Below are 21,158 nucleotides of genomic sequence, written 5' to 3' on the forward strand. Positions count from 1 at the left end.
CTTACCCGTTTTCGGACATAGACGCCCATGGAGATGGGCGTTCACGTTCGATTATGCCCCTCCAGGTGTCCTTAAATAAAAATAAAAATCAGACAAAAGATTGCAAATTAATACTGTCAAGTACTAAGAATGATGTAAATAGGAACAAGTTTGAAATGTCTATATGCGAATGCCAGGAGCCTAAGAAATAAGATGGGGGAGTTAGAATATATTGCACTAAATGAAAAATGAGATATAATAGGTATCTCTGAGACCTGGTGGAAGGAGGATAACCAGTGGGACACTGTCATACCGGGGTACAAATTATATCGTAGTGATAGGGTGGATCAAATTGGTGGAGGGGTAGCATTGTATATTAACGAGAGCCTTGAATCAAATAGATTGAAAATTCTGCAGGAAACAAAACACTTCTTGGAATCACTGTGGATTGAAATTCCATGTGTAAAGGGGAAAAGGATAGTGATAGGAGTGTACTACCGTCCGCCTGGCCAGGATGAACAGACGAATGCAGAAATGTTAAAGGAAATTAGGGACACCAACAAACTGGGCAACACAATAATAATGGGTGATTTCACAACCACAGCTGAATCCATTATACCACAACTCGAAATCGCTTCGGTAAGAATCAATCACCCAAATCTGCAGGAACACCTTAACGTAATCCTACTCTACAGACCTCCAGGCAGCTGGCAAGACTCACAAACACACTTCATGGACTTCATTTCAAACACTTGTGTCTCTGCCTCAAACCTTATCATAATAGGAGATATCAACCTGCACCTTGAAGATCCTGCCTTAACAAGCACCCAAGAATGCAAAGAGTTTCTACAACTATGGGACCTTCACATACCAGATACACAACCAACTCACAACAAAGGAAACACACTACACATTATCACACACAAATTCGATCCAGATTCAAACCTTTCACTAACAGACACAAGTTGGACACCCACACTGTGGTCAGACCACTATAAAGCACACATCTCCCTTCAATGGCGAACGAAAAACACAATTATTAAACAAGAACAAAAAACCTACACCACGAGAGGAAAAATAGACCTGGTATTATTCTGGCAACAGATCTACCACAACGGATGGACAACAAAGACAGACACAAGCCAATTCCCCCTTGAATGGGATGAAAGATGTAGATCAATATTAGACAACATCACCCCAATTCAAACCATAACCTCACACAGGAAGAAATCAACACCATGGTTCAATGAAGAATTGAAAAAACTCAAAACACAAGTCAGAAGGTTAGAACATGCGTGGAACAAAAAGAAAGATGACCCCACACTTAACGCCTGGAAACAACTTCAAAGAAAATATAAATACACCATAAGACAAACTAAAAGATTATTTTATAAAACTGAAATCGGACCAGGCTACAAAGACACACATAAACTCTTCCAACTCGTGAATAAACTACTAGACAGCACACCAGTCAGAACCAACAGCAAAGATACACCAGGAGCAGACAATCTCGCAAGATACTTCAATGAGAAAATCATACAACTGCGACTTAAAATACCGGTCAGTACCACCGATTACGCCGAATTGCTCGACTGTCTAGATCCAGACCCTGGAGTATACCCAGCAGACAGAACCTGGACTAACTTCGAGATATTATTGGAGGATACTATATCCTAAACGCTCAAAAGATTCACCAAATCTCATTGCAAACTAGACATATGCCCAAACAACCTCATGACATCTGCCCCTCAACAATAGACCTCACGAATCACGTGAACTATATGTTACAAATTGGACTCTTCCTGAAGGAGAAAGGAAACATTCTACTTACCCCTATATCCAAAGACGCAAAGAAGAGTGCCAGTGAACTAACCAACTACAGGCCAGTAGCACCCATCCCTTTAATAACCAAACTAACGGAAGGGATGGTAACCACAACAACTCACAAACCATTTAGACAAATTCTCAATAGTACACGACTCCCAGTCAGGATTCCGAGCTAATCACAGTACGGAAACGGTACTAGTCACTCTCATGAATAAATTTAAACAAACGATTGCAACTGGCAAGAACATACTACTTCTACAATTTGATATGTCTAGTGCCTTTGACATGGTTGACCATGGAATACTACTACACGTCCTCGAGTACTTCGGAATTGGAGGCAACGTTCTCAAATTGTTCAAGGGGTTCCTAACCACACGATCATACCAAGTGACAGCTAATTCGAATACATCAGCTACATGGATACCTGAATGCGGAATTCCACAGGGATTCCCCCTCTCACCGACCTTATTCAACTTAATGATGATACCATTGGCGAAACTACTATCAAACCAAAACCTTAACCCGTACATATACGCAGACGATGTAACGATCTACATCCCATTTAAACAAGACTTAAAGGAAATTTCCAGTGATACCAACCAAAGCCTACAGATCATGCACACATGGGCGGACGCTTTTCAGCTGAAACTCAATGCAGAAAAAACCCAATGCCTAATACTCACCTCGCAACATAACACGAACAAATTCAACACCATTAACACACCAAAACTGAATCTTCCAATTTCGGACACCCTAAAAATTCTTGGAGTTACCATTGACCGACACCTAACACTTGAGAACCATGCGAAAAACACAACCAAGAAGATGTTCAATTCAATGTGGAAATTAAAAAGAATAAAACCTTTCTTCCCAAGGACCGTCTTCCGCAACCTGGTACAATCAATGGTACTCAGCCATCTAGATTACTGCAATGCACTCTATGCTGGCTGTAAAGAGCAAATAATCAAGAAACTTCAAACAGCTCAGAACAATGCAGCTAGACTCATATTCAGTAAAGCAAAATATGAAAGTGCTAAACCCCTGAGAGAAAAACTACACTGACTCCCACTCAAAGAACAGAACACGTTCAAGGTATGCACCCTAGTCCACAAAATCATCCACGGAGACGTCCCAGCATACATGTCAGACCTGATAGACCTACCACCCAGGAATGCTAAAAAGTCATCCCGCACATTCCTTAATCTTCACTTCCCCAACTGTAAAGGCCTAAAATACAAACTAACGCACGCGTCAACCTTCTCCTACCAGAGCACACAATTCTGGAACGCGCTGCCGTGTAACTTAAAAACTATCTATGAACGAACTAACTTCTGCAAACTATTGAAGACACATCTCTTCAACAAGGCATACCACAAAGATCAACAAATATGAACTCCTAAACGTACATCCAGAATTGCCTTACAACATTTGCTTGTTAAACTACCATCATGTTCTTAGTTAGCACGTTACTCTAGATCCTCTGTAATACTAAATGTATACTTTCTTTCATCTTTGCACTATTCATGATGTATTGTAAGCCATACTGAGCCTGTAAAGAGGTGGGAAAATGTGGGATACAAATGCAATAAATAAATAAATTACCCCGATATTGACTGGGTAAATGTAACATCGGGGTACGCTAGGGAGGTAAAATTCCTTGATGAAATCAAGGACAGCTTTATGGAGCAGCTGGTACAGGTGCCAACGAGAGAAGGAAAAATTCTAGACCTAGTCCTTAGTGGAGCACATGATCTGGTGCGGGAGGTAATGGTGCTGGGGCCCCTTGATAACAGCGATCATAATATGATCAGATTTGATATTAGCTTTGATGTAAGTATACATAGGAAATCAAATAGATTAGTGTTTAACTTTAAAAAAGGAGACTATGATAAAATGAGAAGAACGGTGAAAAAAAACTTAGAGGAGTGACTGCGAGGGTCAAAAATTTACATCAGGCATGGATGCTGTTCAAAAACACCATCCTGGAAGCCCAGGCCAAATATGTTCCGCATATTAAAAAAGAAGGATAGAAGACCAAATGACAGACGGCGTGGCTAAAAAGTGAGGTGAAGGAAGCTATTACAGCTAAAAGAAAATCCTTCAGAAAATGGAAGAAGGAACCGACTGAAATTAATAAGAAACAGCATAAGGAATGTCAAGTCAAATGCAAAGCGCTGTTAAGGAAGGCTAAGAGGGACTTTGAAGAAAAGATTGCGTTGAAGGCAAAAACACATTGTAAATTTTTTTTTAAGGTATATTAAAAGCAGGAAGCCGGCAAAAGAATCGGTTGGACCGCTAGATGACCGAGGAGTAAAAGGGGTGATCGGGGAAGACAAAGCCGTAGTGGAGAGATTAAATGAATTCTTTGCTTCGGTCTTCACCGAGGAAGATTTGAGTGGGATATTGGTGCCGGAAATGGTATTCGAAGCTGACGAGTTGGAGAAACTTAATGAATTCTCTGTAAACCTGGAGGATGTAATGGGGCAGTTCTACAAACTGAAGAGTAGCAAATCTCCTAGATCGGATGGTATTCATCCCAGAGTACTGATAGAACTGAAAAATGAGCTTGCAGAGCTATTGTTAGAAATATATAATTTATCCTGAAAATCAAGCATGGTACTGGAAGATTGGAGGGTGGCCAAAGTAACGCCGATTTTTAAAAAAGGTTCCAGAGGAAATCCAAGAAATTATAGACTGGTGAGTCTGACATCGGTGCTGGGCAAAATGGTGGAGACTATTATTAAGACTATTATTAAGAACAAAATTACTGAGCATATTCAAACCATGGATTAATGAGACAAAACCAACATGGATTTAGTGAAGGGAAATCTTGCCTCACCAATCTACTACATTTCTTTGAAGGGGTGAACAAACATGTGGATAAAGGGGAGCCGGTTGATATTGTGTATCTGGATTTTCAGAAGGCGTTTGACAAAGTACCTCATGAAAGACTCCAGAGGAAATTGGAGAGTCATGGGATAGGAGGTAGTGTTCTATTATGGATTAAAAACTGGCTAAAAGATAGAAAACAGAGCGTAGGGTTAATTGGTCAGTATTCTCAATGGAGAAGGGTAGTTAGTGGAGTTCTGCAGGGGTCCGTGCTCAGGCCGCTGCTTTTTAACATATTTATAAATGACCTAGAGATGGGAGTAACTAGTGAGGTAATTAAATTTGCTGATGACACAAAGTTATTCAAAGTCGTTAAATCACAGGAGGATTGTGAAAAATTACAAGGGACCTTACGAGACTGGGAGCCTGGGGGTCTAAATGGCAAATGACGTTTAATGTGAGTAAGTGCAAAGTGATGCATGTGCGAAAAAGGAACCCAAATTATAGCTACGTCATGTAAGGTTCCACGTTAGGAGTCACGGACCAAGAAAGTGATCTAGGTGTCGTCGTTGATTATACGTTGAAACCTTCTGCTCAGTGTGCTGCTGCAGCTAAGAAAGCAAATAGAATGTTAGGTATTATTAGGAAAGGAATGGAAAACAAAAATGTATCGCTCCATGGTGCGACCGCACCTCAAATATTGTGTTCAATTCTGGTCGCCGCATCTCAAAAAAGATATAGTGGAATTAGAAAAGGTGCAGAGAAGGGCGACGAAAATGATAAAGGGGATGGGACGACTTCCTTATGAGGAAAGGCTAAAGTGGCTAGGGCTCTTCAGCTTGGAGAAAAGGCGGCTGAGGGGAGATATGATAGAGGTCTATAAAATAATGAGTGGAGTTGAACGGGTAGATGTGAAGTGTCTGTTTATGCTTTCCAAAAATACTAGGCCTACAAGCTACAATATAGTAAATTTAAAACGAATCGGAGAAAAGGTTTCTTCACTCAATGTGTAATTAAACTCTGGAATTCGTTGCCAGAGAATGTGGTAAAGGTGGTTAGCTTAGCGGAGTTTTAAAAAGGTTTGGACGGCTTCCTAAAGGAAACGTCCATAGACCGTTATTGAATGGACTTGGGGAAAATCCACTATTTCTGGGATAAGCAATATAAAATGTTTTGTACTTTTTGGGGATCTTGCCAGGTATATTGTGACCTGGATTGGCCACTGTTGGAAACAGGATGCTGGGCTTGATGGACCTTTGGTTTTTCCCAGTATGGCAATTCTTATGTACTTATGTAAAGCCCGACATGGCCAGGTTTTGGCTTATGCCTGTATCAGGAGCAGAAAAATATCCAGCCTTCGATCTGATTCATGGTGCTAGGCAGATTGCCAAACCTACAGGCACATACTGAAACACGGACACGTTGGGCTTTTTTGAATAAAAGTGACTGTTACCATATGGATTCAGATTTTGTGTTGACATCGAACTCCTTTTTACATCTCATACCATGTCTGCATGCCAATTGGACCAAGAGAGAGGAGAATAGCAGGAGCAGCAAGGTATACAATCTCAACTCCTCTACCTGTGTTGATTCAAGTGACAGCCAAGATGTTATTGTCCCTGCCTATCTAGCCTTGGAGACAAAACAGTCTGGCCTCCTAATAATAAATTTGAAGATTAGACAGTGCCAGCTCCCTATAGCTCTTGTGTGATCACCTGGGACATCCTCATTCCGACTGATAAAAAGCTGGATGCAAGGAAATTGGATATAGTAGTACAAGAGAAAAACACCAGAATGGCATAGATTATAGAGGATTCAGTCCAAGAGACAGTGATTTGAGTGGAGAGAGAGAATATTCTCAAGTAACAAGAAATGCAACCAAAGACCAAGAAAATGTGGCAGAACGTTACAGAAATATTTCCCATTATTTTTTTTTTGGAGGGGGGGGCACAGACTTGAACAAAAAGAACTTTCTAGCTCGCTTGGATAAGCTGCCCATACATATTGCATCTTATGAACTCAAGAAGAAAGTCCTTTTTGGAACAATGCAAGTACTGTGGCGAGTGTTAGCAGTATATTTGAGAGACTGAGATAATACTCCACATACTCTGGCTTAGGAATGACTTTCATTCCTGTCATTGAATGCACAAAACTAACCCATTTGGAGAAATTGCCCCTGTTGTGTTCACAGAGCATCTAGTTTAATCCTAGATAGTCTGTTGTGCTAAATAAAACTAGACAGAATATCCAGAAATACATCACATGGGAAAAGCTGTAAAAAACAGAGTAAACATGGCAAGATGTTCAGTTTGAGCAGCTTTACCCTGCCCTTCCAGGACAGTGGAAAATCAGCCTGGTCTTTTAAATTCTGGTGAATCTTTTGCATCATAGGTATATAGTTGATCTTAACGAGGACTAGTGTAGGACCAACCTAGTCATTAGAGCAGCTAGCTGAGAACCTCCTGCCACGAACCCTCCCCCGCCGCTGCCTACCTTCGGTTTTGCTGGCGGGGGACCCCAATCCCCGCCAGCCGACGTCCTCTTCGTCCTGCAGTCAAAAAAGTCTTCGTTCTGTTGCATGCTGATGTCCTGCATGTTGTACATGCAGGACGTCAGAGAACAGAACGAGCTTCGTGCAGGACGTCAGCAAAACCGAAGTTAGGCAACGGCGGGGGAGGGTTCATGGCAGGAGGGGGGTCAAGAGGGAGGGAGGTCGTGAAAAGTGGCGGTGGGTCGGCAAAGGGGGGGCGGCAATGGCGGGGGGTGGGGTCAGCGGTGCCATGGGGGGGCTAAAATGTGCCCCTCACCTCGGGATCTGGATCCCCCTCCCACCGAAGCCTGGCTACGCCCCTGATTAAAAGGACCTCATAGTTTTAAATATAGCTCAGTAAAAGATATTTCTGCCAGGCCCTTAAATATTCATTCCAGAAATACTGACAAATTTCCATGTCACCAAAGATGGCTTCTTGTTCTTAGTGTACTGTTGAATTTGGATTTAGCTCACAACTTTTCTCAGTAGTTCATAGCAAGTTATATTGAGGTACAATCTAAATTTTTATCTGAGGCAATGGAGGATCACATGACTTGCCCAAGATCATAAAGAGCAGCAGTGGGATTTGAACCTGATTTACTGGTTCTCAGCTAGCTGCTCTAATGACTAGGTTGGTCCTACACTAGTCCTCGTTAAGATCAACTATATACCTATGATGCAAAAGATTCACCAGAATTTAAAAGAGGACGTCAGCTAGCGGGGATTGGGTTCCCCCGCCAGCAAAAGCGAAGGTAGGCGGCGGCGGGGGAGCGTTCACGGGGGGGGGGGGGGGGGGGGGGGGGGTCGAGAGGGGGGTCCAGGACGAAATCTACGGGGGCCCAGGCTCCATGTAGTTACGCCACTGCTTTTTTTTTTTTAGACTCTTACTTTTTTTTTTAGTTCCAATATTTTTATTGTGTTTTATAAATGATAACAAATGGCTAAAATAAAGCAATTAGCCAGCTTAACAAGTTAACAGTAACAAGCATCAGCATACATGTTCAAGTTAGGGCAAGTCAGGAATTATTTCGATAACAGATCATAATCATAAGTCACAGGAGTAATACATAATTTCAATGCTGACAAAGGTTATTACGTAGTGGTTTAGTAAAGGAGACCATATTTTTAGACTCTTAAATTTAATTACTTCAAACATCACCACAAACTCTGTGAAAATTGTGGCCTCCATTCACCCTACCACTTGTCTCACTCGTAAACATAGCTTTCTGATATTGCATACACTGAATCATACATTTTGTTTCCACAGAGGACACTCCCTAGAGTTGGCCATCAGCGTAAGCAGTCCTGATCCCAAAGTGCGCCAACAGATTTAGCGGGCACTAACAATTAGTGCATGCTAAATGAACAGAAACACATAGGAATATAATGGCTGTCTTATCATTCAGCGTATGCTAATCATCAGTGCACCTTAGTAAAAGGACCCCATAATCTGACACCCTGCAGTAGTTATTCAACAACTTGATGAGCATCAGCACTGGCATCCCAAATAGTCAAATCAGGACATCACTGGCATACAGCAGGGACTCTCAACCAAGTCCTTGGGACACACCTAGCCAGTCAGCTTTTCAGGATACCCACAATGAATATGAATGAGATAAATTTGCATGCACTACCTCCATTGTATGCAAATCTATCTCATGCATATTCATTGTGGGTATCCTGAAAACTTGACTTGCCAGGTGTGCCCTGAGGGCTGGGTTGAGAACCCCTGGCATACAGTGAAATCCTGTACTCTGAGTTGCAGAAGATTGCAACTCAGAGTGAGGATTGCCAGATGAATTCAGCCAGTGGTTCTATTGCTAAGCAGAACAGGGGTGATGGAATGCACCATATCATACAGTACATTGTAGACGAAAATAAAGATCTCTCCATTTGTCAAGTCCTGAGCCCTTGGAGTTCATTGCCCTGCATCTATTTTATATATTGTAAGGTAGCAATTTAGAAAGGATGTACACATCGGAACTGAGACATCCAGGGCGGGACATCTCAAGTTCCGCTAGTATTTTAGAACAGGATCTGCCAACATAGAGCCTATTCTAAGATACATGGTGAAATAGATGTTAATGTGCCAGTTATAAGCGGCAGTAGCATCCACTTCAATATCAATATCAATGGGATACATATTAAAAAGTCCAGAAAGAAAGATGTATCATCATTAATACATATGCAGAGATACAAGTACATTACTGATATTCTAGATATCACATACTGAACAGTTGAAGAGTTTAAACATACATCTACATGGCCAGGAAAAATACCAGAAAAAGAAACATTATTATTTAGAACCTATGCTGGCTCGGAAGTCCTCTGCTCCAAAAACTACTCCATCCAGATGAAGACCAACATGGGGCCCTCTCTTCAAGGTTTCTTCACAAACTCCCTTCAAAGCAGAAAACAAAGTTAATTGTAACTCAAGTATAGACGGTGGTCAAAGAATGCTAATATTATGTTTTATTTAAATGGATACTTTTTATAATTGACCAAACTATTCATTCCTCCACCTCCCCCCAAAACAAATGTAAAAACTAAGCCTAACAGAAACTTTAGCCAATTTTAACAGTACACAAACGAGGCAATTTTATAAAGTGTTTTTCACATGTAAAGCATGTTTTATATGTGACAAATGGCTATTATAAAATAGCATGGAGGTATAGATGCATAAAAAATAGGTGTGCCAAAATATAGAATCTACTATTATAAAATCTAACTATAGGAGTTCCCACAGAATACTATTTGGGTGGCACTGCACTTCATAAATGCCCATGTACATGTACCTAATGGTTGGGCCAGCCTTATTTATGTGGATAAAGGTGAGCCGGTTGATATTGTGTACCTGGATTTTCAGAAGGCATTTGACAAAGTACCTCATGAAAGACTCCAGAGGAAATTGGAGAGTCATGGGATAGGAGGTAGTGTTCTATTGTGGATTAAAAACTGGTTAAAAGATAGAAAACAGAGATTAGGGTTAAATGGTCAGTATTCTCAATGGAGAAGGGTAGTTAGTGGGGTTCCCCAGGGGTCTGTGCTGGAACTGCTACTTTTTAACATATTTATAAATGATCCAGAGATGGGAGTAACTAGTGAGGTAATTAAATTTGCTGATGACTCAAAGTTATTCAAAGTTGTTAAATCGCGGGAGGATTGTGAAAAATTACAAGAGGACCTTACGAGACTGGGAAACTGGGCGTCTAAATGGCAGATGACGTTTAATGTGAGCAAGTTACGTCAGACGAGGGCGGGACACAGGGAGGGAAGGTCCGAAGGGAGGCGATCTGCAGACTGTCGCTGCTGCGTTTCTTTCACACGGAGTGAGGTCGAGGTGAAGCGCTATGATTTGAATTCAGGGGGGCCCGGTGGTGGACGGAGGGGGGCCTCGGGTGGGGCGGCAGTGGCGTTGGCAGGGCCCCAGGGGCGGCCTTGCCCCAGGCCCGGCCCAGTCTCTCGGCGGCCCTGCAACTTTGAGCCATATATAAAATCTGTGAGTTTACCTATACTAAACAATTTCTTAAACAAAAATTTTGGAAGGGACAACAGCAACACAATTTCTTACCTTGAAGTTAAGCAATCCGATTGCAGTCTCCACAAAAGTGATTAAATGAATTGGCTCTACAATTTTCCGGCCTTTTAAATGATATAAAAATTTATCTGTAAACTGAAATAATAATAGCATTTTTTAGATATAAAGGTTTTATTTTATGTTGTTCATGTGATGCAGTCAAAAATGCACTTATAATCACTTTTTAATTTTCTTTTATCTGTGCAGTCATCTCTAAGGGGCCCTTTTACTAAAGAGTTGCCACGTGGCAAATCGGAACTACCACAGGCCTAATGTGGCCTCCTGAGGTAGTACTGCTCCCAGCACAGTGCTACTGGAAACTTTAGTAAAATATTACCGCAGGGTTAGTGCAGGCACCCTTACCTCCACCTCAATGGGTGGAGATAAGTGCTTCCCCTGAAATGGCCACATGGTAAGTTCAAACTTACTGCATAGTCATTTCTTTTTTTCGGGCTTTTTACGCACTACAGTAAAAAGGGCCTCAGTGCCTGGCAAAAATAGCCACCGCTGCTAGTGCAGGGCCCCATTTACCACAGCTTAGTAAAAGAAGCCCAAAGCATTTTACCTAGCCATGCAAAAAAAAAAAATGAAGCATGTCTTGGGTAAGGCCTACATTTTGGAGCTGGGAAATTATAAGCTTACTGCCACAAATATTCATTGAAGATTTTTAATACTGACTCAGTCAAATGCTAATCATTAGGCCTCAGAAAACAATGAAGTCCGGTACACCTGACATTCTGTTTTATTTCATGTCTCGCTTTTACATCACTGGAACAGTTCAGCAGTCCTCTATGTAATGGCCATATTATTCACAGCTGCACTGTTAGTTACCCTTTTATTCAGCAGGTTCTTTCTTCACACTTTTGGCTTACCTAGGAAGGCCTTAAAAAAAGGAAGTTTAGTTCTTTGAAGACCAAAGCCTTCCAATTTTTTCCATGAGACCAGTTCACAGCTAGCTCCGAGCAGCCAGTGGGGTAGCCCAAATTCCAAAATCTATCATCTGGAAACATACAAAAGCTCTTGCACAGATTTTTTTTTCATTCAAAAGTGGGCAAACTCCCCCCCCCCCCCAGATTACATACACTGTTTATCTAGATATAATTTTTTTTTTTTGTTGGAAACACAAAATATCCCCATATCCACAGGTAACTTAAAGATATGTAGGTAAATAAAGATTTAAAAAAACTGCACGTTTATCCATTTTAAATATAAGGAATATTCAACCATTGATGGGTATCAAAGGGAAAGGGATTTTTAATCATCTCTCCATTCAATCTCAGCTGGGTAAATCATATCTAAGAGATTTGCATAAATATAAACCATCAAAGACTTTTCATCTTCAAAGGGGGTTTCAAGGCCCTATAAGCTTTGTACTGTAATCATCACAGGTCACAACCCTGTAGGAATAAGGCTGCCATGGCAACATAAAAAAAAAACCTAATGCTTAAGGCTTAGCATAATATTCTGACTAATAGAAAGGGAGCTCATTTTGAAGGCTGGCAGCCTATTTACCAGAAGCTGGATTAGAGGTGTTATTTCCCCCTTTAGCCTCCCTCACTATTCTCCTCCTTCTTCCTTTCCTACAACCACTTCCCCCATAAACAAAAACAAAATCTAATCACCAAAATCTTTAAAATATGAAGCTTTCGACCAATTTTCTATCACTTTCTGAATAAAATAAAGAAAGTTTATTCTTGAGTCATGATTTTTCACATCTTTTTCATCACACACCATCTACATTAAATTTAATGTAAGAAGTTGGAATTGACTACTGTACATATATATATATATATATATATATATATATATATATAATTACAAAAATAGTTCTAATTCAAGCTTCAAAAGTGTGCCATATTATATCATACATACTGTGTGAAATAAACAATAAGAATGAAAACTGGTAATCAGTTGAGGGGGTAGACCAGAGCGTACAGCCTGTCTTGAGAATTAAGAACTCTCTGCTCATTTTAAACTGAAATCTACATTTGCAAATAAAAACTACATTGTTTTTCAGAAGTCAATAATATAATAACATTAGCATCAAATGAAACATTTGACTGAAAACTCTAGCTATGAAATTAAAATCATGAGGTATTATTAAAAACATAAAAGGTACGAAAAGTTCAAACAGTTTATATTCCCTTTCTCTTTCTCTTTTTAAAAATTTGCAGTGAGTACTAACACAAAAGGGAACTAGTGCAGAAGTTTCAATTAATTTTTCTCAAAGAGAGATGATTAAATGTTTCCGGCCCTAGTAAAGTGTTCAGTTGAGTTGAGGGGGAAAAAAAAAGAGGAAATTCCCCCCTACCTTCTCCCCCTAAAAAAAGAAAACAAAGAGATTTGGGAGGGGATGCAGTAGCAGGCCTCAGCAATTCTTTCAGTTCCAGTGCACACCCAATAGTGTATTGGGAAGAATACACACTGTTCAGGATTTGTGGGAAGAATTGTTCCGTAACAAAGGAGGCAGAGTTACGCTTGTTATAGTCCAATAAGCCATGCCAGTCAAACAACTACCCATACGAGGTACAAAAGGAAAGCAAGAGGTTCTCATACAAAAGAAAACAAGTAAGCTCATCTCTGAGTTGTGCATCAGCTTCCAGGTTTTATGCTCAACATAAATAAAAATGAGAGGGGGAAAAAAAGGGATAAACACATACACACAGTTCCGTAACCTCCCTCTTTTATAACCAGAAAATAAAACAAGTTTTAAAATATTTGTAAAAGATATTGCTAAAATCACTCACAGTAAATTAGAAGAGAGAAAGAAAGTGATGACCATTTTTAATAAGATCATCTTTGAGATGGACAGCTATGGAAAAAGAGGGAGGTGCCTATTTAATGGGAAGTAAAGAGGAGGAAGGCTGAAAGAGAAGGAGGAAGCAAGTTTTCAGAATTAAGATAAATAAAGGGGTCCTTTTACAAAGGCGTGCTGAAAAATGGCTTGCGGTAGTGTAGGCGCAGGTTTTGGGCGTGCGCAGATCCATTTTTTAGCGCGCCTGTAAAAAAGGTCTTTTTAAAATTTTTTTGCCAAAATGACATGCAGCAAAAGGAAAATTGCCGCGCGTCCATATTGGGTCTGAGACCTTACCACTAGCCATTGACCTAGCGGTAAAGACTCATGCGGTAACTGGGCGGAAATGACCTACATGCGCACAAGAACAAAAAATATTTTTCAGACGCACGTATCAGACGTGCACCAAACATGAAATTACTGCAAGAGCCACATGGTAGTCGGACAGTAACTCCATTTTGGCGCGCGTTGGGTGCGCCTAGATGCTTATGCGGCTTAGTAAAAGGGCTCCATAGTGTGTCAGGTAACAGGTTTTGCTTTTCAGAGGCATGAATACGAATATGCTGTAAACAGAATTAGCGGCAAAGTTATCAACATGGGATATTGTTAAGTTGTGTTATTTTAGCACAGGGTCCCATGAGATCCTGTGCTAAAATAACCTAATTCATGGCAAAATAACCTGGCTTAACAGTAGTCCATGTTGATAACTTTTCCCCTTAATATATTACATTGTGATTTGTTTTCTAAAAGTAATCAACTTGAAATAAAAAGTACAAAATGCTCCACAATACTCCAAAATGCTAAAAGAAATTCAGCATTTTGCTTGTTTTCATGTGTAGGCTCCTTATTCAAAAAATTTGGTACATTGCCTCTTTGCAATGGGTCAAAATTTCCGAATTAGTGAGTTGCTGCAATTTAATTGTCATACCAAGTAGCTCATTAATTAAGAATCAAGAGAAAACTATTGCTCAAATACATTTTTGCATGCTGATTTTTGGGCAAAATTTTTTAATTAAATAATAAATAAATAAATAAATAAAAAGATAAGTGCACCTCAATGTGAGATGTAGTAGTCATTTTTTTCAGGTCTTTTAGCCAAAGTTTTGGCAAAGTTTATTTTTTTAAACTGAGCTAATTTACATGCATAGCAAACGTTCATCGGAAACAGGCCTCTAACCATGCGAAATCCTACAGATTAGTACTTCAGACCCAACATCTATAATTTGAAGGGGAATGTGAGCTTAGGCGTATCTTGCCAAACCCTGCAAATTTATTCAAAATTAATGAAAAACTGGTTCCCAAAAATGTGTTTGAATCTAATGGTGAAGAAAATACATTACCAGCAATTGAAGCAATATAGATATAAAGAGAGAAGAAAAGGAACAAGATCACTCCATACAGTAAATAAAGGAACAAGAAGCTTTCAACTAATGTTCTTAATTAGCATAGATATTATTTCCTGAACAGGTCTCTATTTCTTCCTTTTTAATTGTTGACAAGTGTGTATTGCGTCAGAAGAATATTTTGAGACAATGAAGTCGATGTCAGATCACTTTAAGAACATTTTTAAATAAGTATTACTTATGGTTGTATAAATTAAGAATGGCCATTTTTTTGGTTAGGAATAGCTAATGAATCTGTGGGATTCTAGATTAGGGCTTTAAATACTGATGGTAATTCAATAAAAATTGAAACATGAAAAAAAAAAGAAGTCTGCATAACCGTTGTTGAATTTGTAAAGAAATAGACTTTCATGTACAGTACATGAACTTCATTTGAAAATAGTTATTTTTGTGTTACACAATGTTCCCCAGACTCTAAAAAGGACACCCATAATTAGGTGCAGATTCCAGACTGGCACCCAAAGTAATTAGTTAATGGGCTCCAATGATTTATTTAATGGAGTTAACAAGAAATTAATTGGCATTAATTATGATTTGGGCACCAATCGCACTGCGTGCTCTTCTGTAATGGGTGCCTAAGGGGTCCTTTTACTAAGGCACGCTGAAAAATGGCCTGTGGTAGTGTAGGCATGGGTTTTGTGTGCGGGCAGAATCATTTTTCAGTGCACCTATAAAAAAAGGTCCTTTTAAAATTTTTGCCAAAAATGGACGTGCGGCAAAATCAAAATTGCTGCGTGTCCATTTTGGGTCTGAGGCCTTCCCACCAGCCATTGACCTAGGGGTAAAGTCTCACGCGGTAACCGGTAAATGCCACTTGGCATGTGTCCGATACGCATGGCAGACAATAAAAATTATTTTTCAGCCGCGTGTATCGGATGCAAGCCAAAAATGAAATTACCGCAAGAGCCACTCGGTAGCTGTGCAGTAACTCCATTTTGGCGCGCATTGGGTGCACATACATGCTTACGCGGCTTAGTAAAAGGGCCTCTATATCAACTCATGCACAATTCAAAAGGGGGTGTGGTTATGGGAGGAGCATGGGTGGATCAGCGGTAGTCACAAAAAATGCGTGCAGTGTGACAGAATAGTACAGATCCATGTCCAACTTGCACATCAGGATTTACACCAGGTTTCAGTTGGCATAAGCTCTCACGCCCAAAGTTGATTGAGGAATCTGGCACTCAAAGCTATTCTATAACGAGTGCTCATCCCAGATCACCCTGTATAGAATAACATTGAGTGCCGATTTTTATTGGTGCGAATTCAGACACACAGAGCAAAGATGTATTTGTGCTCCATTAGTTTTTCTGAGTTTGTTCGAGCAACTGTATGGACGATGGATGATCCCGATTCCTGCTAGCATCACTACGGGGGAAATTATCAACATGCCGTTAAGATGGGTTATTTTACCACAAGTCATGCTATTTTAGTGCTGGGTCCCATTTTATGCAATGAGGCCCTGTGCTAAAATAGCATGAGATGGGATAGAATAACCCATCTTAACAACAGCCTACGTTGATAACTTCCCCCCCTAATCCTATTATGCGGTACCTTGTAAATATAAATCCAATTCAAGGGGGAGTTATCAACGTGGGCTATTGTTAAGTTGGGTTATTTTAACACGTCAGGTTATTTTAGAACAGGGTCTCATTGCATAAAATGGGACTCTGTGCTACAATAACACGACTTGCAGCAATATAACTCACTTTGAGCTAAAATAATCCAACCTAACAGTAGCTTCCATTGATAATTTTCCCCCTAAATCACGCCATTTAAAATACACTTGTTTGTTTATAAAGAATAATAGCAGATTTATCTTAATATTGTTCTATGTTATAACAATTCTTTTTAATTGCGCCAAACTTTCTATAATCTGTTCTGTACGGCTTATTAAACCGAAAGTTGTGGGTTATAAAACTATGTTTTAAATTAAGGATTTGTTTTACAGAGCGGCGCTACTGATTAGCAGCTCGCTGAATGCAAAGAAGACCATTGAATTCCCATGGGCTTCTTCACGTTCTGCACACATAAATCGGTAGCACCACTTAGTAAAAGGAGCCCTCAAATATTAAACTAAAAAATATTTTATTTTTTCATAGTTACTCCTGGTATTTTTTAAAAGGGATTTTATTCTATTATTGAAATGTATGTATTTCAGTTTTAGCTACGGTCTTTATTTGGTTTTCGGTAATAGAGATGCTATGCCATTAATAACTGTTTTGTAGTTGATGCCTCAAGGTTTCGTTTCTGTGATTGGGCCTTTGATCAGATCTGCACTACTGACAAACCTGCGGCCACTCACCCATTTTATTTCTTCTTCATTTTCGACCTTTGGCAGCATGAGACTTGAAGGAAGGACCTTTGACTGTAAAATGACCTCCAAGTCATCTTCTGCAAGATCACTGGACACTGAATTGATCCTAACACATTTTTCTGTCTTCCCAAGATCAAACTCTTCAAGATATTTTAGTATAGTTAGTCTGGCATCCACCTGCAATAATAACAATAATAATAATAAAAACACTAACGCATATACTATGCTAGGAGAAGTAATAGCAACAATAATTTTGAGGGGTTTTGGTACAGTCGTAATCAGACTATAATGTGCCAAACATATATCTAACAACTGAAAACAACAGGTATAAAAAAAAAACAAAGATCTGTAGTTATAAGAAATGAAACAATTGCAATGCATCTAGATGTTACAGGAGGCCAATATATGGACGAGAAGAATCTTGCGAGGGGAAGCCGATGTCTGAAAAAACATGCACAAATGCCTCAAAAGTAAAAACATTAGCAAGTCCAGGTTTTGCACGTTTTCACATACGTAGGGTTCTTCTGCAAAGTTGTCTGCACATTTTTGTTCCACCCTCATAGCAAAGTTTTACACATTTTAAAGTTTTTAAGAGATCATTGCATGTACGTCACAGAAGGAAACATAGGGGTGTGTCTACTACGCTAACCCCCAAATTTTATATCTGGTGCCTTAAGTTGTGCATGCTAATTTGGCCACATTGCCAAAATGTGCACACAACTTAATTGATTAACAAGCCAATCAGTGCCAATAATTGGTATTTAAGCAATTAGTGGCTCTAATTAGAATTAATTTGCACAACTTTCTAGGCGTATTCTATAATGCGATGCATAAAAAATTCTAATGCACACAGCTGAAAAGGGGGAGTGGCCATGGGTGTAGAATGGATGGGTTCGGGTGTTTCAAAAAACTATGTGCACTATTACAGAATACACCCGATCTGCACCTAACTTTGGCGCAGGTATTTAGGCTTGGTTTTAGGTAGCCTAAATGGGTGTGCCTAAATTTTAGTTGCAAGAATGGCACATGATCATATTCTATAAACTATGCGTAATGGTAGGTGTAGTTTATAGAATTACACTAACCACGTGTTTTACAGCACTGATTTTAAGGTGCCATATATAGAATTCCCCTTAAGTCCATTACTAGTGTGTCCATGAAATATGGGAATTTCCTGTATTTCTCTTTCAGGTTGTGCGCTAATGTTCAAATTGGCACACGTAATCTGAAAAAAAATTGATGGGGGAGCACTGCCTATTTAAGAGGCACTAAACACATGATTCTATATATGGTGCCTAAAAAATCCACGTGGAACTAAGCGCATTCTATAAAATTTAGGCTCGGTATATAGAATATGCTTAGGTCGATAACGTAGTGCCTAAATCTATGTGCGTTCATTTACGCCAATAAAAACCTGGTGTAAATCCGTGCATGTAGATTTAGGCACACTGACCCTTATTCTGGAATTACGCACAGAAATTTTGGAATGCCCATTAAATGCCCAAAAGCAAACCTCTTTTAAGCAACGCATGTTTATTTTGAACTGCGCGCTTTGCAATTTAGGGGCAGTTCTTTATAGAATACACTTAGCGATTTCCGCATGTAAATTCTAATTATTGCCAATTAGTGCTCGTTATTGCTTGTTAAGTGCTGTTAAGGACACTGATTACCTTGTTCTGCCAATTAAGATACGCACGTATCTCTGCACGGAATCTAGGCGCCATATAGAGAATCCGGGGGTAAGGTCGCCAACGTTATAGATGCACTAACCATTTAGTGTACAGCATTCAGAACAGGTTAGCTCTGAAAAAAAGAATACCACGCACGTATGTGCAAACAACTTACTTACCGCAAAACACTTTAACATATTTTGGACTAGAATCTATATATGGCACCTGAAAAATTGGTGCCAAAAATATTTCTGCCTAGGTGTCTTCTGTAAACTGTGCCTAAATTTAGGTGCGGTTAATAGAATATGCCTAGCCAGTTTATAGAATACACCTAGTGGCCATGCCTGTGCCTAACTTTAGGTGCGTCCATTTATGCCAAGTAAAACTTAGTGTAAATACCGGCGCTTAAGTTAGGCGAGGAGGAGGTGTATTCTATAACTATGCGTGTAGATTTTTGGAATGCCCACAATCTGCCCATTCCACACCCCCTTTTTGGCAGCATGCATTAAAATGTAGTGAACCACTTTACAGAATTTGCCTAGCAAGTTGTGCACATGAATGTTAATTAATACCAATTAAGATCAATAATTGCTTAAGTGGCAATTATCGGCGCTGATTGGCTAGTTAAGTAATTAAATTGTGTGTGCAAATCCAGAATACAACTGGATTTGCACGTGCAATTTCGGTCACAATATATAGAATCCGGGGGTTTGTGGTAGGCACTTCTGCATGCGTCAAGCATGTTATTAGGGCTTGACGCATTTTAGTAAACATATTTTAGTACATCGGCATCAAGCTATCAGATGAAATGCCCTCGTAGAAATATTCCATAATGCTGAAAGGAATTCAGGGTAAAGTGTTGCCTGCTGCCTATTCCGCCCTGCAGAGGTCCAACTTGCTCTATTAAGGCATGGAAAATAAATAAAATATATGCTCTATACGGATTTGTGTAATATAATGGTACAGAAAATACCACCATAGATGTTTTACTCAAGTAGCTGAAAAGACCATAGTTTACATATTATGGAGCCCATTTATTAAACCACAGTAAAAAGTGGCCTGTGGTAGTGTAGGCGCGTATATTGGTCGCATGCCGGGCCAGTTTTTACAGCATCTACAAAAAATGGCTTTTTTTTTAATGGGATAGGAAAAGGGCTTGCAATAAAAATGAAACCAGTGGCTGCCCAAAACCGGCCTGAGCCCTTAATGCCACCCATTAATCTAGTGGTAAAGGCTCACATGCTGCACACGCTGTGACTGGTCGGCACGTGCCAAGTGCTGATTACCGCCAGAACCGGCGTGCATGGGAAGAAATAAATAATGGGCGCATGCCAAATCTGAAATTACTGCCAAGAGGGCACGCTGGCCTGGTGGTAGTCTCATTTGGGCACGCATGTAGAGTCTACCGTGGCTTAATAAAAGGGTCCCTATGAGACATATTTTGACTTAAACATATATAGGCGGATACTCAAATGCACATATGTGGTTAGCATCACTGCCAATCGTATAAGTGCTTTTTAAAAATAATTGTAACAGATAAATGTAGAACTTTGGCCATTTTAATCTGAAAACAGTCAAATTATGTTCACTATACAGGTGTGGTTTACAGCAGGGCAAGGGTAGTGAAAAAACATATTTATTTTATTTTATTTATTGGTTGCATTTGTATCCCACATTTTCCCACCTATTTGCAGGCTCAATGTGGCTTACATAGTACTGTGATGGCGATCGCCAATTCCGGTATGAGAAATACAGAGTGGTATTGCGTTAGAGATCATGAGTGACAGAGTAAATTAGGTAATCAAGGAGGAAGAGTTAAGTTTTATGCATTCAGTGGTAACATTCAGCTCCTGAACACTTAAATTATTTGTTTTAAATGGTGATGAATAAATAACAGGTCTAACCTTAAACAGGTAGCTATTTAGAAGGTCATTTTATAATATTTTGCATAAGTACTGTAAATAGGCTCTTATAAAGCTAGATGTCACCTAAAAGTATGCAGCGCACAAGCCAAAATGTACTTGTACAGTAAGCATGCTCAGGGGTGGAGTTTGGACAGAGCATGGGCAGAATCACATGAGTTTTGTACACATGCACAGGTGTAATACCCGTGCCTAGGTGCGATTTCTGAATGATTTGTGCTAGTATTTTATAAATGATGCCTATATGCCTTTATAAAACAGTGTTTCCCAAGTTGGTCCTGAAGTACCCCCCTTGCCAAGATATCGATAATAA

The 21,158-nt window shown here is 39.7% G+C and overlaps 1 protein-coding gene across 1 annotated transcript in view; it reads right to left on the bottom strand.

Annotated features, from left to right (window-relative positions):
* Positions 1 to 21,158, bottom strand: part of CLYBL (citrate lyase beta like) — a 526,503-nt gene that overhangs the window by 109,216 nt on the left and 396,129 nt on the right. The window contains exons 3-5 of the mRNA XM_030201347.1: positions 17,242 to 17,430; positions 10,737 to 10,838; positions 9,473 to 9,566 (exon numbers count right to left, since the gene is read on the bottom strand). Of these exons, the coding sequence (XP_030057207.1) occupies positions 9,473 to 9,566; positions 10,737 to 10,838; positions 17,242 to 17,430 (385 nt within the window). The remainder of the gene's footprint in view (positions 1 to 9,472; positions 9,567 to 10,736; positions 10,839 to 17,241; positions 17,431 to 21,158) is intronic.

Source organism: Microcaecilia unicolor, chromosome 4 (assembly GCF_901765095.1).
Source record: "Microcaecilia unicolor chromosome 4, aMicUni1.1, whole genome shotgun sequence".
NCBI classification, from domain to species: domain Eukaryota; kingdom Metazoa; phylum Chordata; class Amphibia; order Gymnophiona; family Siphonopidae; genus Microcaecilia; species Microcaecilia unicolor.